The sequence below is a fragment of the Anguilla rostrata genome, chromosome 3 (assembly GCF_018555375.3).
Source record: "Anguilla rostrata isolate EN2019 chromosome 3, ASM1855537v3, whole genome shotgun sequence".
Taxonomy (NCBI): Eukaryota; Metazoa; Chordata; class Actinopteri; order Anguilliformes; family Anguillidae; genus Anguilla; species Anguilla rostrata.
This window is the reverse complement of record NC_057935.1, coordinates 72659041-72684075: the sequence shown is the minus strand read 5'-3', so window position 1 is coordinate 72684075 and position 25035 is coordinate 72659041. Positions and strand designations below refer to the sequence as shown.

The 25035-nt window shown below is 50.4% G+C and overlaps 2 protein-coding genes across 5 annotated transcripts in view; one reads left to right on the top strand and one right to left on the bottom strand.

Moving 5' to 3' along the window:
* Positions 1-25035, bottom strand: part of LOC135251867 (neural cell adhesion molecule 2-like) — a 91528-nt gene that overhangs the window by 21286 nt on the left and 45207 nt on the right. For all 4 annotated transcript variants that reach the window (XM_064329714.1, XM_064329712.1, XM_064329715.1 and 1 more), the window contains exons 2-7: positions 14065-14139; positions 10748-10954; positions 8394-8537; positions 6632-6769; positions 4360-4477; positions 3170-3330 (exon numbers count right to left, since the gene is read on the bottom strand). In XM_064329714.1, coding sequence (XP_064185784.1) covers positions 3170-3330; positions 4360-4477; positions 6632-6769; positions 8394-8537; positions 10748-10954; positions 14065-14139 — 843 coding nt within the window. The remainder of the gene's footprint in view (positions 1-3169; positions 3331-4359; positions 4478-6631; positions 6770-8393; positions 8538-10747; positions 10955-14064; positions 14140-25035) is intronic.
* On the top strand, positions 22009-23449 carry zgc:174862 (uncharacterized protein LOC100142646 homolog). Its single transcript, XM_064325201.1, is given in 6 exon segments — positions 22009-22042; positions 22139-22412; positions 22759-22890; positions 22946-23046; positions 23049-23157; positions 23434-23449. Coding segments are annotated over 6 exon segments (666 nt in total).

The following is a 25035-nucleotide window of genomic DNA, read 5'->3' as shown; positions in this document are numbered from 1 at the left end:
TCTTACCCTGAGAAACACAGAGATAAGCCTGTGCACACAGCTCTTACCCTGAGAAACAGAGATAAGCCTGTGCACACAGCTCTTACCCTGAGAAACAGAGATAAGCCTGTGCACACAGCTCTTACCCTGAGAAACAGAGATAAGCCTGTGCACACAACTCTTACCCTGAGAAACAGAGATAAGCCTGTGCACACAGCTCTTACCCTGAAAAACACAGAGATAAGCCTGTGCACACAGCTCTTACCCTGAGAAACAGAGATAAGCCTGTGCACACAGCTCTTACCCTGAGAAACAGAGATAAGCCTGTGCACACAGCTCTTACCCTGAGAAACAGAGATAAGCCTGTGCACACAGCTCTTACCCCTGAACACAGAGATAAGCCTGTGCACACAGCTCTTACCCTGAGAACACAGAGATAAGCCTGTGCACACAGCTCTTACCCTGAGAAAACAGAGATAAGCCTGTGCACACAGCTCTTACCCTGAGAAACAGAGATAAGCCTGTGCACACAGCCCTTACCCTGAGAAACAGAGATAAGCCTGTGCACACAGCTCTTACCCTGAGAAACAGAGATAAGCCTGTGCACACAGCTCTTACCCTGAGAAACACAGAGATAAGCCTGTGCACACAGCTCTTACCCTGAGAAACAGAGATAAGCCTGTGCACACAGCTCTTACCCTGAGAAACAGGGAGATAAGCCTGTGCACACAGCTCTTACCCTGAGAAACACAGAGATAAGCCTGTGCACACAGCTCTTACCCTGAGAAACAGAGATAAGCCTGTGCACACAGCTCTTACCCTGAGAAACAGAGAAACATAAACCTGTGCACACAGCTCTTACCCTTGATTACCCCTGACACTAATTGACAGCACCTGTAGTGCTCCACTTTTGGACTGAACTCAACCAAGCACCATGTCTCCCACTCATTATAAATGACCCATACTGCTATCCTCTTTGTGTGCATGTGTGAGTGCGTGTGTGTGTGTGTGTGTGTGTCGTTCATTTCCTTATAAAGACAGCTGCTGGTTTCGCATGACGTGTCTGATTAACACCTTTCCTGAGAATCTCAGGAAAGCTAAGCTTGATAAACAGTATCCAACAGCATGAAAACAAGAATTTAAAATGTTTTAAATGTAGTACTCCCTCCACCATTCCTACTGCTGAATCTGCACTGATATACACCTCCCATGGACAGGTAAATGTAAAAGTTTTTAGACAGGGACACACATTTTGGTGTTTTCTCTCTGTACTACTTTGGGTTTGAAGTAAAACAATGAATATGATGTTTACGTGCAGACTGTCACCTTTACTTTGATGGTATTTGCATTTGAATTACAGACCATTTTGTACATAGTTTCCCATTTTAGGGGACCAAAAGTAATTGAATGGTTGGCCACTCACCGGTTTCTTGGCTTGGATTGGTGTGTGTGTTTGTGTTCGTGTGTGTGTGTGTGTGTGTGCATGCATAAGTGTGTGTGTGTGTGTGTGTCTGCATGTATTTTTACTCATTACTGGATCATAGTGCAGTCCTCAGTAATCCGTTTGTGAACCCCCCCCCCCCAGCCCACGGGGTGCTGATACAGAGCTGTAGCACAGGAGGGAAACCAGCGGGGGGTAAACACCCCAGAGGGGGGGGTAAGCACACCAGCGGGGGGTAAACACCCCAATACCATCAGACTCCCAGCACAGGAGGGGCAGCAGTGGGGTCTCTGAACTGCAGATGAACTTCATAAGACTCAGAACACGGACTCCTGCCCCAGGACCCCGATTCTTCTTAAAATAACGGGGCGCACAGGCCAGCCATCCTCCACACGAGTCTTTATGACAGACTGCAGGACTGAGACGAATGAGCCATCTCCTCGGAGCCGCTGCCTCCCGGGGCATCATGGGAGACGCGCCAGCACCGAGCCCGAGGGGGAGTGGGCCTGCTCACATTCTTCTGATGCATCTGAGCAATGCTTTTTTCCCCCACTTAATTTAAGGCAAATTTTAGAGACTCCAGGAGCACCTGACTCGCCCCAGGAGCTTCCCTTCTTACACAGCGACTGAATTTCACCCCCGTCCCGCTGGCAGCGGGAACAGAGAGAGAGAGAGAGAGAGAGAGAGAGAGAGAGAGAGAGAGGAGAGAGAGGAGCGGGACGAGCGGGAGACGAACGGACACTTTGAAGCATCTGTGTGAACCTCGCCTGTGCCACAGCAGTGCATCACAAACAAAACGCTGACACACAAAGATGGAGAATCAAGTCCCCCCAGTCCCAATTCTGTTCCAACCACCTGGATTTGCTAATTAGCACAATTCTTCAGCCAGGAGGAAGAACTACTCAGTTTGTGGGGGAAGAAACACACCCCAGGACCTCGCGTGACACGTCACAAAATTTTCAGTCTGTTAAGATGCAGTGAGCAAACAAAACAGACTTTAACACATGACATCACGTTTAAAAATGTCAAACTGAGATGAATAATATGTAATCCATGCTGGGAGGAAGTCACTGCTACAGCCCCCTACTGAGCCCAGTACAGATCCACAGCCCCACACAGAAGCCTGCTGATTGGTCAGGAACCACGAGGAAAGCCTTATGATTGGCTGATTAGGCCCCTGTACTTTATGCGATGTAGGCTGAGTGTTCACACTCTCTCTGTCTGTACTCTTAGGCCAACATTTCCCAAACGCGGTCCCCGTGTGTGCAACCAAATTCACTCCGTTAAAGTTGTGGAACGCAGGTGTTTGAGTTCTTTCAGACTGTCTTCCTTAAACCGATCTACACAATGCAGGTTTGGCTCATTGTCATTTGCTTTGTCTTTAAATTCTTCATTTTCTATAAAATGTTTTTTCTTGTTTTAGTGGCCACGAGTCCACATTTTCCCCAATGAGGAGCCTATTGATTCACTTCAGTCTTTGATTTGACTGGTGTTTTATCCCTCTCATTGTGTAACTGTTTGAAATATAGCACAATGTGAATATGTGATTTTTTTATTCATGGCATGCACAGCTATTTCTGACATAATGCAGCTTCAGAGGGTAATCAAAACATCCAGAGCCTAATTAAGACAAATTAACAGCTTGTTAGAATTCTGGGATTGCAGATGTGGTTGGAGGAAAACCAGCATACCCAGGAGTGAGTCTGGGAAGCAGTGGTTTTGGGAGTGATGCATGATGGGATGTCTTACCGAACACCTTGAGGAAGAGGTCCTGGTGGGCGTGGCCGGCCGTGTTGCGAGCGGTGCAGGTGTAGGAGCCCCCGTCCTCCTGAGTGATGCTCTTCACCGTCAGCGAGCTTCCCCCGGCCTTCACCACGAACCGGTCCGAGGGCTCGATCCGCCTGCCCCTCCTACACACACACACACACACACGCCCACACAACACACCAAACCACAAGCACACACACAGCACCACACGCAACACACACACACACACACACACACACACACACGCCACCAAAACACACACACCACACACACGCACCACACTTCACACACACACCCACGCATGCGCACACACATACAACACATACAACACACACCACTCACCACACCAACAGCCCACACCACACACACACACACACAACACATCAAAACCAACACCGATGCACGTGCATAGCAACGCGGCAAACGACCACCAGTAGTGCTGTGCTGAGCGCATGTGTGTGAGTGTAGGTGTGCGTGTGTGTGCGTGCGTGTGTGTGTGTGAGTGTAGGTGTGCGTGTGTGTGAGTGTGTGTTAGTGTGTGTGTGTGAGTGTAAGTGTGTGCGTGTGGGTGTGTGTAAGTGTGTGTGTGTAGTGTGTGTGTGTGTGAGAGTGTGCCTGTGCGGATTGTTAGTGTGTGTGGTTGGGTGAGTAGTGAAGTGTGCATTGATGGCTCGTGAGTGACGGAGTGTACGGGGCTGATGAGGTAGGGAGGTGTGGAGGTGTGAGTGTGAGTGATGTGTGGGTGTGTGAGTGTAGGGTGTGTGAGTGAAGTGGGTGAGTGAGGTAGGTGGTGGGGGTGGGGTGGGAGGAGGTAGGGGGTGAGGGGTGTAGTAGTGAGGTAAGTGTGGTGTATGTGGGATGTATTGGTGTGTGAGTGTAAGTGTTGCATGCCTGTGAGTGTGTGTTGAGTGAGTGATGGAAGGTGTTGCATGCTTGTGAGTGCTGCGATTAGTGGTGAGTGTGGTGTGTGTTGGAGTGTAAGTGTTCGTGCTTGTGAGTGTGTGTGAGTGTGTGAGTGTAGGTGTGTGTGTGTGAGTGTGAGTGTGAGTGTAGGTGTGTGTGTGTGTGTGTGTGTGTGAGTGTAGGTGTGCGTGTGTGTGTGTGTGTGTGTGTGTGTGTGTGTGTGTGTGAGTGTAGGTGTTCATGCTTGTGAGTGAGTGTGTGTGACTGACCTTTGCCAGGAGACCTCTGGTTCAGGTGATCCGTGCGCTCTGCAGGTGAAGGTCACAGATTCCTGATAGTCAGCCGTAGCATTGAAGGACTCCTGAGGTACGGAGATTACTGGAGGGACTGAGAGAGAGAGAGAGAGAGAGAGAGAGAGAGAGAGAGGGAGAGAGAGGAGAGGAGAGAGAAGAGAGAGAGAGAGAGAGAGAGGAGAGGGAGAGAGGAGAGGAGAGAGAGAGAGAGAGAGAGAGAGCGAGAGGGAGAGAGGGAGAGGTGGGGGGAAGAGAGAGAGAGGAAGAGAGAGGTAAATGAGGGATGTATATGTACAGGGGAGGGTACAACATAGGTGTTGCTCATCCACTAATTGAGCGGATGTCGTTCTGGAAGGCAGAATACGATGGGCAGGCCCGGTTGTCTGCACTGACAGTCTGTACGGCTGCAGGATTAGCTCAGAGACTTTGGGTTTTTCTCCAGGCACGTCTGTCAGGACCTCCAGCGAACAAGACAGCTCAACTTTCAGATGTATCCCAGCAACAGTCTCCAAGGCGATGTCAGTCTGAATGGCTCGAAGGAAAGATGAAAGCAACGGGTGTGGGGGGGGGTGTGGGGGGGTTCAGGGTCACGATGTCCAGGTACTCTTTTCAAGTGACACAACAAGCGATCCTTGGTGGTTTGGTGGTTTGGTGGTTTGGTGGTTTGGTGGTTTGGTGGTTTGATGGTTTGGCGGTTTGGTGGTTTGATGGTTTGATGGTTTGATGGTTTGGTGGTTTGGCGGTTTGGTGATTTGGTTCACTGCCAATCTGATGTCTGAACATTATGCATGTTCCACATCTACACATGGTGTAAGTTACGCACTGCAGTCCTCATAAGATCCCATCAGTGCACAGAGACTGAAACTGATCTCATATTGCTGTGCGTTGAGTGCAAAGCCAGTGTCTATAAAACAATAAAAATTTATAATCAAAATTAAAGGGTGGGGGGGGATGGGGACCATGCCAATTTCAGAGAAAGCAGCAGATCAATATAGATTTATGACTGCTAAATATTTCTGCTCGTATACTTGTTTTAATTGCTGGTCGAACCTTGATTGATTGATCAGCTTTTAAATATTTAAGCTTGATCGCTTAAAAAATGTCTTAAGACTTAATTCTCTTGCTTCTCCTAGTTCTTCAGCTCTTGTCTATGAGATGTTAGGTACATGACCTTATGTGTTTTTGCGCATATCATACGAGATGTTATCTGTTTTTAAGCACTTAATATGTGATCTTGTATTTTTATGCCGTTTATACGTGATGTTATGTGTTTTTATGCATTTAGTTTTTCATTTTCTGTTGAGCAGCAACTTGTAACCCTGGTTTTGAAAGGTGTCATATAAATAAAGAGTTATTTGTTACTATAATGCTCATTTGGTAAGAAACGACTGAAGACAGATTGCAGCATGGCTTTGATAGCAATAGGCAATCATCTGGCTCTATGTGCATCTCAGTGAGTATATTAGTGTTAACTGTGCGTGTGTGCGTGTGTTTATATGTTTGTGTGTGTGTGTGTGCATGCTTGTGTGTGAGTCTGAGTGCTTTTGTGTGTGAAAGTGTGTATGTGTGTGCTTGTGTGCGTGTGTGTGTGTGTATGTCCGTTTGTGTGCGAGAGTGTGTGACTGCGTTTGTGAGTGTGTGTGCGTGTGCGCTTGTGTGTGTCTGAGTATGTGTGTGTGCGCGTGTGCGTTTGAGTGCGTTTGTGTGTGTGCAAGTGTGTGTGAGTGCGTTTGTGAGTGTGTGTGCGTTTGTGTGTGTGCAGGTGCGTTTGTGTGCGAGTGTGTGAGTGCCTTTGTGTGTATGTGTGTATGTGCGTTTGTGTGTGTGTGTGTATGTGTGTATGTGCGTTTGTGTGTGTGTGTGTGTCTGAGTATGTGTGTGTGTGTGCAGGTGCATTTGTGTGTGTGTGTGAGTGCCTTTGTGTGTGTATGTGTGTGTGTGTGTGTGTGTGTGTGTGAGTGCTTTTGTGTGTGTATGTGTGGTGTGTGCGTGTGTGTGTGTGTGTGTGTGTATGTGTGTGTGTGGTGTGTGTGTGTGTATGGTTTGTGTGTGTGTGTATGTGCGTGTGCGTGTGTGTGTGTGCGTGCGCGTGCGTATGTGTGTGTGTGTGTGTGTGTGTGTATGTGTGTGTGTGTGTGTGTGTGTGTGTGTGTGTGTGTGTATGTGCGTGTGTGTGTGTGTGTGTATGTGCGTTTGTGTGTGTGTGTGTGTGTGTATGTGTGTGTGTGAGTGTGTGTGTGTTGCTCACCGTTGACGATGACGCTGATGTCTCTGAAGTCGATCTCCCCACGAGCTTCCACCCGAGCCTCACAGCGGTACACCCCCTCGTCCTCCTTACCCACCCGCAGAATCCGCAGCTTATTACTGGGCAGAATCTGGAACCTATCTGCAGAGAGAGAGGGAGAGAGAGAGAGAGAGAGAGAGAGAGAGAGGAGGGGAGTGAGAGAGAGGCAGAAAGAGTGGGAGAGAGGCGAGCGAGAAGGACAGGGAGAGAAAGAGAGGGGGAGGGAGTGAGAGAGAAAGGCAGAAAGAGAAAGAGATCGGGACCGAGAGAGTGGGGGAAGGAGAAGAAAGATTTGAATAAAATACTTGCACAACTGGAGAATAACAGAAGCAGATCAGGTATTCAATTAGACCTGTGTGGTCTGCTGATCACATATTTAATTAAATCATGAAAATCAATCAAATCCATCAATCAAACCACCCCCCCCCCCCCCGCCAAAAGAATGCGGTTTGTTTCTGTTAAATATGAGCTCTTTATCAATCCCTCTTCCACTGAATCATGAATGTCATCTCCTGATCTCTGTAACAGTGACGACCCCGATCTGTGTCAAACACTGGCCATGCTGATCGCTAAGACTGCTGGGAAATATCTCTGATGCTAAGGACATGGAGCACACTGATCGCTAAGACTGCTGGGAAATATCAGTCTAACACTAAGGAGCTCACTTTCTCCTTTGTCTCTGCTACTCTGTCACATAAACAGCTCTCCCACCCCCCACCCCCCCAGTGAGTCCAGCACCAGGACTATTCACTCTGTCACATAAACAGCTATCCCCACCCCCCCCCCCCCAGCACCAGGGCTATTCGTTCAGAAAGCCGCTCGGTTCCAGGCCAGGCTTCCCATTGGAAACATCAGATTTAATTAAACTGGATCCCGTCCAGATTTACAGCTCCAAAGGATACATTTCTCTGATTCACAGGGAAGAGATAAGGATTATTTTTTAATAAGGTAAAGGAAAGAATCCAAGTACAGTACCAACCAAATGATCACTTAGCTTCACCAGACAAAATTACACATTCATAGTCATTTAGAATAAAGAATGAATCAATGATTCTGATTTCCCTAATAACTCAACTTTTCAGAATTCTTCCAAAAGGATTTTGGTGATGAATACTATTTACAGCTAGTGCACCACAGCAAGAGAGTTGCTGAAGGGAGCAATACAAATGTGATTGATTGATTGCTTGTTCGACTAAAATATTGATTGATAAAGTTCAGTCAATCCAGACGTAAAGCCCTCAGGTGTGATCTCATTCTGAATTGATTAGTTGACAGATTGATATGTTAATTACCTCAGTGAGAACTCAGGATTGATTTCTGTTGTGACCAGTTGGCTAACAAACTCATAGTCTAAATACCATAGAGCTCTGGATTGATTTCTGTTGTGACCGGTTAGCTAACAAACTCATAGTCTAAATACCATAGAGCTCTGGATTGATTTCTGTTGTGACCGGCTAGCTAACAGACTCATAGGTTACGTACCATAGAACTCTGGATTGATTTCTGTTGTGACCGGTTAGTTAACAAACTCATAGTCTAAATACCATAGAGCCCTGGATTGATTTCTGTTGTGACCGGCTAGTTAACAAACTCATAGTCTAAATACCATAGAGCTCTGTATTGATTTCTGTTGTGACCGGCTAGCTAACAGACTCATAGGTTACGTACCATAGAACTCTGGATTGATTTCTGTTGCGACTGGTTAGCTAACAGACAGGTTACGTACCAGACAGCTCAGGTGTGATTTCCTGGTCCTTGTGGAACCAGGAGACGATGGGCACAGGTGAGCTGATGACATCACACACCACCTGGGCCTCCTCCCCCTGCCGGAACTCCTGAGGTGAGGGCACGTCCCGAAACGTCAGTTTCTCTGTAGGAAAAGCGAGTGTCACTGTGAAGAACACACAACAACACATGCATAACACACACACACACACACACACATGCACTAACACACACACAAGCACACACATGCACTAACACACACACACACACACACACACACACACACACACACACACACCCACACACACTAACACACACACACAGCACAACACACACACACACACACACACACACCACACACACACACAACACACACACACACACACACACACACACACACACACCTCACACACACAACACACACACACACACACACACCACCACACACACACCACACACACACCTCACACACGCACTAACACACACACACACACCAGCACTAACACACACACACACACACACACGCACTAACACACACACAGACATACGCAAACGGGCACACACGCACTAACACACACACACACACACACACACACACACACAAGCACACACACGCACTAACACACACACACACACACAAGCACACACATGCACTAACACACACACACACAAGCACACACACACAAACATGCAGGCATGCACGCACACACAAACATGCACACACACATGCACTAACACACAAACACGCAGGCATGCACACACACACACACACACACATACACACACACAGAAGTAAGCTATAGGAATTTTAAATGTGGTTTTAAAAGTCAGTCTTTCTGTCTCACTGTCTCTGCACTGCTTCTGACTCTTTTCCACCCTAATTGCAGTGGGGCGGATGCATGGTTATGTTATTATCTTTGGAACAAGAATTCTCATCCGTAATTCACTCCTCCCAACTGCTGCCTCTCGAAGTATTCACACAGAACACGACAGAGCTGCTCCCCTGTGACAGAGGCATTCCACAGCAGAAATGTGGGTAGAGACGGAGCTTTAGGTGCAGAAAAGGCACACGGACTGGCGGTGTTTCCTTCTCAAAACGCAACTGCTGTGGAAAAACCATGCTTTTGATTAAGTATTAAAATATTACGTGTGTATTTGGCATGCATATATTTATGTATGCATTTTCATGTGTATGTGCATAACATACAGTATTTGAAAGAGAGAGAGAGAAAGAGACAGAATTTTGACTTTCAAAGGTCTCCTTTATTGCACAGAACAAAGAAAAGCAAATGTTTGAGTGTGCACATATTACAATCAATACAAAAACATCCACTCACACACCCAAGCATGGTGTTTGGTGATTGTGGTGTGTGGTGTGTGGTGGTGGTGTGTGTGATGTGTGTGGTGTGCAGTGTGTGATGGTGGTGGTAGTGTGTGGTGTGTGGTGGTGGTGTGTGGTAGTGGTGTGTGTGATGTGTGTGGTAGTGCAGTATGGTAGCGGTGGCAGTGTGTGGTGTGCGGTGGTGGTGTGTGTGATGTGTGTGGTGTGTGGTAGTGCAGTATGGTAGCGGTGGTAGTGTGTGGTGTGCGGTGGTGGTGTGTGGTAGTGGTGTGTGTGATGTGTGTGGTAGTGCACTATGGTAGCGGTGGCAGTGTGTGGTGTGCGGTGGTGGTGTGTGGTAGTGGTGTGTGTGATGTGTGTGGTGTGTGGTGGTGTATGGTAGAGTAGTATGGTAGCGATGGCAGTGTGTGGTGTGCGTTGGTGTGTGGTAGTGGTGTGTGTGGTGGTGTATGGTAGAGTAGTATGGTAGCAGTGGCAGTGTGTGGTGTGTGGTAGTGGTGTGTGTGAGACGTGTGTGGTGGTGTATGGTAGTGGTGTGTGCGATGTGTGTGGTGTGTGGTAGTGTAGTATGGTAGCGGTGGCAGTGTGTGGTGTGCGGTGGTGGTGTGTGGTAGTGGTGTCTGTGATGTGTGTGGTGTGTGGTGGTGTATGGTAGCGGTGACAGTGTGTGGTGTGCGGTGGTGTATGGGAGTGGTGTGTGGTAGTGGTGTGTGTGGTAGTTGTGGTGTGTGGTGGTGGTGGTGGTATTTGTATGGTGGTGTGTGGTAGTGTGGTAGTTGTAGTGTGCGGTAGTTGTGGTGTGTGGTGGTGGTGGTGGTATTTGTATGGTGGTGGTGTGTGGTAGTTGTGGTGTGTGGTGGTGTGTGTGGTAGTTGTGGTGTATGGTGGTGTGTGTGGTAGTTGTGGTGTGTGGTGGTGGTGTGTGTGGTGGTGTATGGTAGAGTAGTATGGTAGTGGTGGCAGTGTGTGGTGTGCGGTGGTGGTGTGTGGTAGTTGTGGTGTGCGGTACTCACGGTAAATCTCCAGCACCACGGTGGCCTCCTGGCTCTGGCCGCTGGCGTCGGTTGCTTGGCAGCGGTAGATCCCGGCATCTTCGACGTTGACGTTGTAGAGGGTGAGGCGGGATCGGACCCCCTCCCTGTGCAGCAGCACCCGCTGAGACGGGACGATACGCTCCCCCTGGGGGCTGTACCAGTCCACACTGACCGGCTCTCCAATCGCTGCACACACAAACACACAGGAAGTGTCACAACTGGGAGACCCACACAGGAAGTGCCACATAGGAAACACACAGGAAGTGTCACAACTGGGAGACCCGCACAGGAAGTGCCACATAGGAAACACACAGGAAGTGTCACAACTGGGAGACCCGTACAGGAAGTGCCACATAGGAAACACACAGGAAGTGCCACATAGGAAACACACAGGAAGTGCCACATAGTAAACACACAGGAAGTGTCACAACTGGGAGACTGGGGAGAGGGGCTGTCTATAAATTAATGGTAGACAACCAATGTGCATGTATAGTCCCATGAAAAGAAGCACACACACACCCATGCCCCCACACACACACACACATACACACACACACACACATACACACACACAAACACACACACACACACATACACGCGCACACACACACACGCACGCGCACACACACACACACACACACACGCACACGCACACACAGTACACTATGCAGTTTTCCAGCTTCTGCTGTAATATTTCGTTCAGCTGCTAATCCTATCTTTCACAGAAGCCTTGAATTCTAACAGGGTTTTAAAGAAATGAAATGAGTCCAGTGTAAATCAGTGTACAGCAGAGGGAAACGCAGGCTTGTGGGAAAGGGCCGTCCACCCAGGCGAGAGTGTGCTCTGCTCTCACAGCCCTGCACTGCTTTATTACTGCAGTCACAGCTGGGGCCTTGATTACCATTATTAAAGAGCGGAATATGTTTTTTTATTGCGCGCATGAATCACAGAGAGGACGGGAACTGAAATGAGGTCCTGTTTGCACACCGTTCCCTTCAGGGGGTCCCACAGAGCGTGCACCGGACTCTAAATCCGATTGGAGGAGAGGCCTCTTTTCTCCCCGACGACAACCGACAGGCTTCTTCCCGGGGCGTTCTGGTGTTTACTGCTTAAGTGGGGTTTGTGTTTCAGACGCCGCTCCCGGGTCTGTGTGATCAGTGCCTCTGGATTCCGCTGCTCGCTCGGCGAACAGAGCAGATTTCCATCTCAGCTCCGCTCAGGGCTGGCACAGCGAGCGGCTGTCTCAGCTTCGCTCAGGGCTGGCACACAGCGAGCGGCTCTCTCAGCTTCGCTCGGGGCTGGCACACAGCGAGCGGCTCTCTCAGCTTCGCTCAGGGCTGGCACAGCGAGCGGCTCTCTCAGCTTCGCTCGGGGCTGGCACACAGCGAGCGGCTCTCTCAGCTTCGCTCAGGGCTGGCACACAGCGAGCGGCTCTCTCAGCTTCGCTCAGGGCTGGCACAGCGAGCGGCTCTCTCAGCTTCGCTCAGGGCTGGCACAGCGAGCGGCTGTCTCAGCTTCGCTCAGGGCTGGCACAGCGAGCGGCTCTCTCAGCTTTGCTCAGGGCTGGCACAGCGAGCGGCTCTCTCAGCTTCGCTCAGGGCTGGCACACAGCGAGCGGCTCTCTCAGCTTCGCTCAGGGCTGGCACAGCGAGCGGCTGTCTCAGCTTCGCTCAGGGCTGGCACACAGCGAGCGGCTCTCTCAGCTTCGCTCAGGGCTGGCACACAGCGAGCGGCTCTCTCAGCTTCGCTCAGGGCTGGCACACAGCGAGCGGCTGTCTCAGCTTCGCTCAGGGCTGGCACACAGCGAGCGGCTCTCTCAGCTTCGCTCGGGGCTGGCACACAGCGAGCGGCTGTCTCAGCTTCGCTCAGGGCTGGCACAGCGAGCGGCTCTCTCAGCTTCGCTCAGGGCTGGCACAGCGAGCGGCTGTCTCAGCTTCGCTCAGGGCTGGCACACAGCGAGCGGCTCTCTCAGCTTCGCTCAGGGCTGGCACAGCGAGCGGCTGTCTCAGCTTCGCTCAGGGCTGGCACACAGCGAGCGGCTCTCTCAGCTTCGCTCAGGGCTGGCACACAGCGAGCGGCCGGTCTCAGCTTCGCTCAGGGCTGGCACACAGCGAGCGGCTCTCTCAGCTTCGCTCAGGGCTGGCACACAGCGAGCGGCTCTCTCAGCTTCGCTCAGGGCTGGCACACAGCGAGCGGCTCTCTCAGCTTCGCTCAGGGCTGGCACACAGCGAGCGGCTCTCTCAGCTTCGCTCAGGGCTGGCACACAGCGAGCGGCTCTCTCAGCTTCGCTCAGGGCTGGCACACAGCGAGCGGCTCTCTCAGCTTCGCTCAGGGCTGGCACACAGCGAGCGGCTGTCTCAGCTTCGCTCAGGGCTGGCACACAGCGAGCGGCTCTCTCAGCTTCGCTCAGGGCTGGCACACAGCGAGCGGCTGTCTCAGCTTCGCTCAGGGCTGGCACACAGCGAGCGGCTCTCTCAGCTTCGCTCAGGGCTGGCACACAGCGAGCGGCTCTCTCAGCTTCGCTCAGGGCTGGCACAGCGAGCGGCTCGGGGCTGGCACACAGCGAGCGGCTCTCTCAGCTTCTCTCGGGGCTGGCACACAGCGAGCGGCTCGGGGCTGGCACACAGCGAGCGGCTCGGGGCTGGCACACAGCGAGCGGCTCGGGGCTGGCACACAGCGAGCGGCTCGGGGCTGGCACACAGCGAGCGGCTCGGGGCTGGCACACAGCGAGCGGCTCGGGGCTGGCACACAGCGAGCGGCTCGGGGCTGGCACACAGCGAGCGGCTCGGGGCTGGCACACAGCGAGCGGCTCGGGGCTGGCACACAGCGAGCGGCTCGGGGCTGGCACACAGGGCTGGCACACAGCGAGCGCCGCACGTGCGGCCCGTATTGTAGTAATTAAGTTCTCACTCCGTGACAAGCCACACCTTTTGGAGACAGGGCAAGAAAGCCCAGAGAACATCGGAGTGGCGTAGCGCACAGATAACTGCCCGCATAATTACAGAGTCAGTGGCGCAGAAAATGAGTCCCTGATTAGCATATTAATCCTTAAGAGCTGAGCACATTAACGCTGGATCTCCATAATTCTCAGAGATTTATGTCAGGCCTGGGTTTCCGCGGTGATGCTCTGTCAGTCTGGGATCTCCAGGGTCTGTCTGCGGCCCTGCAGGGGGCTAACCTTCATGTGTGAAACACAGAGTCTGTTTGTATCCCACAATGCATTTCAGTACAGCCAGGAGCCAGAGCCCACCCCACCCCACCCCCACCCCCGACCCCCCCTTGGAGTTTGTCGTTACCTGTGCAGGTGAAGAACTTTGACTCCCCGACGCTCAGCTCCACCTTGCTGAGGGAGATGGACACCTGTAACACAGCTGAGACACACAGGGGTGTTAGGACAGGCAGCCAATACTCCGCTCATTTCTATTCATTATTCATTTATTCATTACAAACAGCCAGATGGTCAGGTCTGAAGGAACATCAAATATAAGTTAAGCAGAGGCAGGGGAACAAACATGCCTGAATATTCATCTCTCTTTCACTCTTTCACTCTCTCTCTCTCACTCTCTACTCTCTCTCTCTCATTTCCACACAACTATCCCTGCATCACAGTCACAAATGCTAATTAACACTAATCATACTGCTTCTATTTCATTACACGTGCACACACACGCACGCACGTACTCACGCACACACACTCACACACACACACTCACACGCATACACACACACACACGCACACGCACGCACACGCACACGCACACACGCACACGCACACGCACAGACACACACATATGCACAGACACACACACGCACGCGCACACACACGCACAGACACACACATATGCACACACACATACATGTACATACATACACACACACGCACATGCATAGACACACACATATATGCACACATATGCACACACACATACATGTACATACACACACACAAGCACACACATATGCACATACACACACACACACAGTCTCTCTCACACATACACAAATACCTGTGTTGAGTGGATGCATGACAAACCTCCATGAACAACAATACAATGCATTACAATACAACACAATACAATGCAAACATCTGGGGTTTATAATCATTATCTGCCAACACTGGTCTGCGACTATCAGATCTGCAGTTAAGCAAGCTTGGATTCCTGTTTTAATCTTTCCAGTGCATCTACTGTGTAAAAGGAACAATGCCATCCAGAGTTAATTACCAGCCAGCATTCCAGACCGCCCTCTTTATCTCCAGCAGATATGTAGCGTAATTAAAGTGATAAGAATCAAAGTTGTTTCAGAGCCTCAAAGTGAAGAATTTCTCCAGCTCCAAAAATCCCAACTTATCAAATCCTTTCAGAATAAAAAGATTACATTTCCAATCCTTTGCTGAGGTCTATCAACAAAGTATATAAACTACAAAATCGCAATAAAATCCCGGCTACCTCTTCCAGGAAATAAAAACAGAAGAAAAAAGCAAAAGGAAAAGCTATTGCAGAGACGGAGGGGAGGTAGTAACGCACACTATCTCTCTGGAAAAAGCCCGTTAGCACCATGTTCAGATGCTGTTCTCGTCTGTTTTATTTGAAACCTTGTAGATGCCGTCTTTAGCGAGTCAATCGTCTAACAAGTGAGTTCTGTTCCACAGACACCAGGAGCATTCTAACTGTGTCACACAGGTATGTGTGCGTCTGCATGACTCTGTGTGTGGGCGTCCGCATGACTCTGTGTGTGTGCGTGTGTGTTTGTGTGTGTGTGTGTGCACCTGCACACACAAACACGCACACGCACACACACACACACACGCATGCATGCAAACGCACGCACAGGCCCGCACACCCACACATGCTCACACACACTCATGCACACAACACATACTCACACACACTCATGCACAGACACTCATATGCACAGATACATATTCACAGTCCTTCACAAATGAATAACGATCCATATTATCCCCATAATTCCCTCATAATCTGGCTGCTCCACACAACAAAAGACGTGATTGGTCTACAGGGCTGAAGACCAAACCCTCCAGCCAGTGTAACTAATCGCCCTCTCGCTGCTATTCCAGGTGACATCATACTCTGGAGCAGACACTCACACGGAGGAGCTCACGCTGGCCCGGTTTCTGCAGAAGCATAAACAGTGTTCGACGAGGACTGGGCTCACTCAGGTCATTAGAGAGGGGAAAGCAATGCAGGTTTGAAGTCTGAATAAAACGGCCTGCCTGCGGTGATCGGCACTCTGTGCACGCTCGTCCCCGGGTATAAAAGCCTGCCTGTTTGTACAGCACACTGAGCATCCAGCTGAACACAAGCAGCGAGTGGTAAAGGGGAGGTGCTTGCTTCACCTCAGTTTGGGAGCATCCTGGAGACTCAGCAGCTCGAACCCTTTGCCAGTGAGAAGGCAGGGCAGGGACACTAATGACCAGCAGCCCACCATGCACGCCCTGCAGCAGCCCTGTCAGCATGTCTAACACACACACACACACCCTGCAGCAGCCCTGTCAGCATGTCTAACACACACACGCCCTGCAGCAGCCCTGTCAGCATGTCTAACACACACACACACCCTGCAGCAGCCCTGTCAGCATGTCTAACACACACACACACACCCTGCAGCAGCCCTGTCAGCATGTCTAACACACACACACACCCTGCAGCAGCCCTGTCAGCATGTCTAACACATACAACACACACACACACACACGCCCTGCAGCAGCCCTGTCAGCATGTCTAACACACACACACCCTGCAGCAGCCCTGTCAGTAAGTCTAACACACACACACACACCCTGCAGTAGCCCTGTCAGCATGTCTAACACACACACACGCCCTGCAGCAGCCCTGTCAGCATGTCTAACACACACACACACACCCTGCAGCAGCCCTGTCAGCATGTCTAACACACACACGCCCTGCAGCAGCCCTGTCAGCATGTCTAACACACACACACACCCTGCAGCAGCCCTGTCAGCATGTCTAACACACACACACACACACCCTGCAGCAGCCCTGTCAGCATGTCTAACACACACACACACCCTGCAGCAGCCCTGTCAGCATGTCTAACACATACACACACACACACACACACACGCCCTGCAGCAGCCCTGTCAGCATGTCTAACACACACACACACCCTGCAGCAGCCCTGTCAGCATGTCTAACACACACACACACACCCTGCAGCAGCCCTGTCAGCATGTCTAACACACACACACGCCCTGCAGTAGCCCTGTCAGCATGTCTAACACACACACACACCCTGCAGCAGCCCTGTCAGCATGTCTAACACACACACACACACACACACACACACACACACACACACACACACACACCCTGCAGCAGCTCTGTCAGCATGTCTAACACACACACACGCCCTGCAGTAGCCCTGTCAGTAAGTCTAACACACACACACACACACACGCCCTGCCAGTAGCCCTGTCAGTAAGTCTAACACACACACACACACACTGCAGTAGCCCTGTCAGTAAGTCTAACACACACACACACCCTGCAGCAGCCCTGTCAGCATGTCTAACACACACACCCTGCAGCAGCCCTGTCAGCATGTCTAACACACACACACACACCCTGCAGTAGCTCTATCAGTAAGTCTAACACACCCTGCAGTAGCCCTGTCAGCATGTCTAACACACACACACACCCTGCAGTAGCCCTGTCAGTAAGTCTAACACACACACACACACCCTGCAGTAGCCCTGTCAGCATGTCTAACACACACACACACACACACCCTGCAGTAGCTCTGTCAGTAAGTCTAACACACACACACACACACACACACACCGTGCAGTAGCCCTGTCAGCATGTCTAACACACACACGCCCTGCAGTAGCCCTGTCAGCATGTCTAACACACACACACACACCCTGCAGTAGTCCTGTCAGTAAGTCTAACACACACACACACCCTGCACCAGCCCTGTCAGCATGTCTAACACACACACACACCCTGCAGTAGCCCTGTCAGCATGTCTAACACACACACACACACGCCCTTGCAGTAGCTCTGTCAGTAAGTCTAACACACACACACACACCCTGCAGAAGCTCTGTCAGCATGTCTAACACACACACACACACACACGCCCTGCAGTAGCCCTGTCAGTAAGTCTAACACACACACACACACACCCTGTAGTAGCCCTGTCAGTAAGTCTAACACACACACGCCCTGCAGCAGCCCTGTCAGCAAGTCTAACACACACACACACCCTGCAGCAGCCCTGGTGTGCATATAATTCTGTGTAGCATGTCTATGCAGTGTGTGTTTCTGTGTGTATGTGTGTGCACGTGGGCGTGTGTACAGTGTGTTTACCGTGTGAGTTTGTGTGTGCATGTCTGGGTGTGTGTGTGTGTGTGTGTGTGTGTGCATGTCTGAGTGTGTGTGCATGTCTGGGTGTGTGTGTGTGTGTGTGTGTGTGCATGTCTGGGTGTGTGTGTGTGTGTGTGCGCATGTCTGGGTGTGTGTGTTTGAGGTAAGTGGAGGCACGCAGCAGCAGGCTCATCCAGGGGTGTTTGGTCTTCTCTCTCACACACAGAAGGGCAGGGGGCGATTATGTTGTCAACTGACTGGAACTAACGCTAGATCTCTCTCACACACACACTGTAGAGCCGTCAATCAAATCCTCAGGGACACGCCCTCCCCTCTCTGCCTGCCTGCACAAGCCTCACTCAAACCTTCCATTACTGCCACTCGCATGCCAGCGTAAACATCACCCTGCCACTCACAACCACTAGCTCCGCCCCTTTCACTCAACAGCCCATCCAATCACAGTCTGAAGCTCAGCTCATTTAATGATATCGCCCTGGTCAATAAAAACCTCAAACTCTGTTTGTGGAGCCATTATCCCTCCCAACCCCCCATGACAATTTCGCACATTTTAAATTAAAATGGGCGAAAATCAGCACACCTTAAGAGAGTGTCTCCTCTCCTGTGCCAGTCTCTCAGCAGGACATGAGCGCTCAGAGTAATCTCCCTTTCACACGGCTAATTACAGCTATCTGAGGAGCCCAATCGACACGGACGCAGACTTCAACAAGCGCTGATACCCAGTGTTTCTCCATCTGTACCTGCGCGTGTGTGTGTGTGTGTGTGTGTGTGTGTGTGTGCATGTGTGCGTGTGTGCGTGCATGTGTGGGCCTTCCTCAGAATGTTGCACGTAAGGGGGGGGTCAGTGAAGAAGGCAGTGACTGGCCAATCAGAGGTTGGCACTCAGCCTGCTCAAGAAGCATTAAACAGCAAAACACAACAGTCCTCCATTCTGTCCCAGGAATGCAGCTCAGTGTGAAATACGCACACCGTACGCTGTACACCGAGTCTGAAATACGCACACCGTACGCTGTAAACTGCGTCTGAAATACGCACACCGTACGCTGTAAACTGCGTCTGAAATACGCACACCGTACGCTGTAAACTGCGTCTGAAATACGCACACCGTACGCTGTAAACTGCGTCTGAAATACGCACACCGTACGCTGTAAACTGCGTCTGAAATACGCACACCGTACGCTGTATGTCTGAAATACGCACACCGTACGCTGTAAACTGCGTCTGAAATACGCACACCGTACGCTGTACACTGCGTCTGAAATACGCACACCGTACGCTGTAAACTGCGTCTGAAATACGCACACCGTACGCTGTAAACTGCGTCTGAAATACGCACACCGTACGCTGTAAACTGCGTCTGAAATACGCACACCGTACGCTGTACACTGCGTCTGAAATACGCACACCGTACGTACTGCGTCTGAATACGCACACCGACTGTGTCTGAAATACGCGCACCGTACGCTGTAAACTGCGTCTGAATACGCCACCGTACGCTGTAACTGCGTCTGAAATACGCACACCGTACGCTGTAAACTGCGTCTGAAATACGCGCACCGTACGCTGTAAACTGCGTCTGAAATACGCACACCGTACGCTGTAAACTGCGTCTGAAATACGCGCACCGTACGCTGTAAACTGCGTCTGAAGTACGCTCACCGTACGCTGTAAACTGCGTCTGAAGAGACCACCGTACGCTGTAAACTGCGTCTGAAATACGCACAACCGTACGCTGTAAACTGCGTCTGAAATACGCACACCGTACGCTGTAAACTGCGTCTGAAATACGCACACGTACGCTGTAACTGCGTCTGAAATACGCACACCGTACGCTGTACACTGCGTCTGAAATACGCTCACTGTACGCTGTAAACTGCGTCTGAAATACGCACAGCTTACGCTGTACACTGCGTCTGAAATACGCACACCGTACGCTGTAAACTGCGTCTGAAATACGCACACCGTACGCTGTAAACTGCGTCTGAAATACGCACACCGTACGCTGTAAACTGCGCACCCCTGAACAGGGGCACAGAGAAGAGCGGCGGCTTTAGGGAAAAGTGTCGTAAATAATCCCCCGCCCTGCAGGCATTGCATCCAGTCATAGATCTGCTTCACACAAATTCGGTTTTCGCTCTGCAATGTAAATCCCCAAAGGGATCATCTGCTCCGTCTCCACGGCAACAAACAACTCACAGTAACAACGCTAAAGTTTGACACAGAACGGATTTTTTTTTTCCAGGAACGCCTTAGACGGAATATTTGGTTTTGATATTTAAAGAAAAGCGCTTTCGTTCGACGCAGAAGATTTTGTCCTGCCTGTCACACATAAGGTTGTGTGGTGGCGAGGTGTGCATGCATAACTGTGTGTGTGTGTGTGTATGTCTGTGTGTGCTTGCGTGTGTGTGTCTGCATGCGTGTGTATGTCTGTGTGTGCTTGTGCTTGTGTGTGTGTGTGTGTGTATGTGCCTCATGCGTGTGTATGTGTGCATGCGTGTGTGTGTGTGTGTGCGTGTGTTTATGTGGCTGTGTTTGACTTCATTACGCAGACCTGGTTGTGAGGATTCTTTCATTTTCACTTTAAGCAGTAAGACGAGATCAGGCCGTGTGGACGTGGGTTCGGAGCCTTAATGAGAGGAGATCAGGCCGTGTGGACGTGGGTCTGGAGCCTTAATGAGAGGAGATCTGGCCGTGTGGACGTGGGTCTGGAGCCTTAATGAGAGGAGATCAGGCCGTGTGGACGTGGGTCTGGAGCCTTAATGAGAGGAGATCAGGCCGTGTGGACGTGGGTCTGGAGCCTTAATGAGAGGAGATCTGGCCGTGTGGACGTGGGTTCGGAGCCTTAATGAGAGGAGATCAGGCCGTGTGGACGTGGGTCTGGAGCCTTAATGAGAGGAGATCAGGCCGTGTGGACGTGGGTTCGGAGCCTTAATGAGAGGAGATCTGGCCGTGTGGACGTGGGTTCGGAGCCTTAATGAGAGGAGATCTGGCCGTGTGGACGTGGGTCCGGAGCCTTAATGAGAGGAGATCTGGCCGTGTGGACGTGGGTTCGGAGCCTTAATGAGAGGAGATCAGGCCGTGTGGACGTGGGTTCGGAGCCTTAATGAGAGGAGATCAGGCCGTGTGGACGTGGGTCTGGAGCCTTAATGAGAGGAGATCAGGCCGTGTGGACGTGGGTCTGGAGCCTTAATGAGAGGAGATCAGGCCGTGTGGACGTGGGTCTGGAGCCTTAATGAGAGGAGATCAGGCCGTGTGGACGTGGGTTCGGAGCCTTAATGAGAGGAGATCTGGCCGTGTGGACGTGGGTCTGGAGCCTTAATGAGAGGAGATCAGGCCGTGTGGACGTGGGTCTGGAGCTTTAATGAGACGAGCGGGCGGGGCCTCTCTCTCCCTCGCCTGAATCATCGAACAGAGACATTACAGCTGAACGCCTGCAAATGAGCCCGCGCCGCCAAATCACCCGGTTTAGCGGGGACTCATCTCCTTCCCTCAGAGCAAACGCGCCGCTAACTGTGAGCGCTTCCCCGCGATAATGCCCCTCTCAGTCTGAGCTCATTCTGCGCGTAATGCACCCTTTCACCAATTTTCCCCTTTGTTGGCTTTGGGCATTAGGCCTTCAGACCGAGGGGGTCCGTGCATAGAGCCGTCCCTCCCGGCTCGGAATGGCAGCTGTGGGGGGGGGGGAAGGGGGGGGGTTAATGAAGGCATCGGTATCCACCGACTGTGGCTGATATGGTTTCAGGGTTACACAGGCGCCCGTCGCTACGCGCTCACAATGAGAATCGCTGCTGCTCATGAGCTGAGAACATTACCACCTTCTGACCACTCCACTCCTTACTGCCTTACTGACCCAGCTGGGGACGAGCCTGCATGGGGTCCGTACCAGCAGCCAAGGGCAAAGAAGGTAAAAACAGGGTCAGGTGGCAGGAGGATGTTTCACATGACCCCAGTGGAGCTCTATAATAAACCCCCAGCTCTGGTCTTTATAATAAACCCCCAGCTCTGGAGCTCTATAATAAACCCCCAGCTCTGGTCTTTATAATAAACCCCCAGCTCTGGAGCTCTATAATAAACCCCCAGCTCTGGAGCTCTATAATAAACCCCCAGCTCTGGAGGTCTATAATAAACCCCCAGCTCTGGAGCTCTATAATAAACCCCCAGCTCTGGAGCTCTATAATAAACCCCCAGCTCTGGAGCTCTATAATAAACCCCCAGCTCTGGAGCTCTATAATAAACCCCCAGCTCTGGAGCTCTATAATAAACCCCCAGCTCTGGTCCATATAATAAATCCCCAGCTCTGGAGCTCTATAATAAACCCCCAGCTCTGGAGCTCTATAATAAACCCCCAGCTCTGGTCCATATAATAAATCCCCAGCTCTGGAGCTCTATAATAAACCCCAGCTCTGGAGCTCTACAATAAACCCCAGCTCTGGTCCATATAATAAACCCCAGCTCTGGAGCTCTATAATAAACCCCCAGCTCTGGAGCTCTATAATAAACCCCAGCTCTGGAGCTCTATAATAAACCCCCAGCTCTGGAGCTCTATAATAAACCCCCAGCTCTGGAGCTCTATAATAAACCCCAGCTCTGGAGGTCTATAATAAACCCCCAGCTCTGGAGCTCTATAATAAACCCCCAGCTCTGGAGCTCTATAATAAACCCCCAGCTCTGGAGCTCTATAATAAACCCCCAGCTCTGGAGCTCTATAATAAACCCCCAGCTCTGGAGCTCTATAATAAACCCCCAGCTCTGGTCTTTATAATAAACCCCCAGCTCTGGTCTTTATAATAAACCCCCAGCTCTGGAGCTCTATAATAAACCCCCAGCTCTGGAGCTCTATAATAAACCCCCAGCTCTGGAGCTCTATAATAAACCCCCAGCTCTGGAGCTCTATAATAAACCCCCAGCTCTGGTCTTTATAATAAACCCCCAGCTCTGGAGCTCTATAATAAACCCCCAGCTCTGGAGCTCTATAATAAACCCCCGGCTTTGGGGCTCTATAATAAACCCCCAACTCTGGTCTTTATATAAAGGGCGGGGCTGTGAAAGAGCACACACCCACATGCTGCAGCAGTGGCCTTCTGTAATGTGTCAGGGTACCTCATCACTCATTCTGGGGGAGTGGGGAGTGGGGAGGGAGAGGAAAAAAAAGAGAGATGGAAAAAAGTGGGACAAAGAGAGATTTATTTCTCTCATGGTTGCACTCCTAATCATGTACATTTACAAAAGTCGAAGCAGATATTTTAGAAGGAATGAAAAATAAATATGGGTTTGTCCCGTCTTCTCACCTCTCAGGTCTATGTGTGGATGAGCCCTGTCACACACACACTGCTGTTATTACCCATGATCCCTTCTGCCTGAGCAGATCCCTCATTCAGCAAGGATTTCATCATCAAGGAGAAGAGCAATAGCCTGAACCAGAGAGAGGGGCATGTGAGTGTGTGTGTGTGTGTGTGTGCGCCAGTGTGTGTAGTGTGTGCATGCGTTTGTGTGTGAGTGTGCGTGCCAGTGTGTGTATTGTGTGTATGCGTTTGTGTGCGTGTTGAGTGTGTGTACGTGCATGCATGTATGTGTGTGTGAGTATGTACATGTGTGTGTGTTAAATCTGTGGCAAGGTCAAGGACAGAAGCTCTGTAGGGACAGCAGTGTGTTTTTACAGGCTCATAATTACACATCCTGGGATGAGGCCCTGTTGTGTGTAATTAAGACTGACTCAGGGCCTTTCTCAAAATGGCTGAATTATTTATTGTGTTCATTTGCTTGTTCCTGTTTAAACTGTAATGAGAGAAGTCATCACTTAGAGCCCACACTGTCTGCAGGAGGTCACAGGGGCACGGGGGCCCGGTGAATACACCTGGAACAGGAAATACAGCTCATCTCTCACACAGCCACTATCATGACATACACACACACGCGCACGCGCACACATACACACACGCGCACGCACACACACACACACGCATGCATACGCACACATACGCACACACACACACACAGACTCACACACACACACACACACACACACACACACACACATTTTCCCTTTGTTTTCAGTTTGGAGACAATGTCAGTTCCACAGCACCTGAAATCCTGCTAACCGTAACACAGGCGATGGATCCATCAGCAGCACAGCTGCATGATCAGAATCCATCACATCAGAGTTCAGAGGCAGATTTAGTAAGCATCAATATAAGCAATTCAATCAAATTCACTTGTTTCAATTTGGTTTTTCATGAAACTTCACTAATACTTCTTTAACCAAGCTAAATGTTTTATGATTATGACATTCAACCTTACGTTCCTTAACTGCAATGGACAGACAAGCTAAATGGATTTGATTAGATACATTTTGATGTAAAGAAAAAGACAAAAAAAACAACAGTTTAAGATCTCATTAATCTGTAATCTGTTATTTTCTTAGTTTGTAAAGTGTTTGTCCAGTGTGATTTTTTCTTGTACTATTAAAAGCGCAGTGTGTTCAACTGAACAAAACATGTATGTTTGTGTAAAGAAGGCATATTTATAGACATAGTTATGCAGGCAGATTATAATTATATTAACATCATACCAGTGAACAAATCCACGCTTCTTTATAGCACAGCTTTTCACAGAATACAGTAGTTATGGTGCTATGCAGCTAAATAAATACACATGCTCACTTCATGCTGTTTAGGCTAAATGCAATTTAGACAAAATATATTAGCCACCTGGCGGTATTGTGCACCAACCGAAACAATGAATATTATTTGTTGTTCAGTTGTTTTCCCAGAATGAAAGTGTTTACGTCTCCCACTCCTGGGCAGAGAGGGTGACTGACCCAGCTGGAGGGGCCCTGGAAACTCTGATTAAATTAACCGTTTCAGGCGCAGCTGTGTGTAATCTGGCAGCAGGTGCATA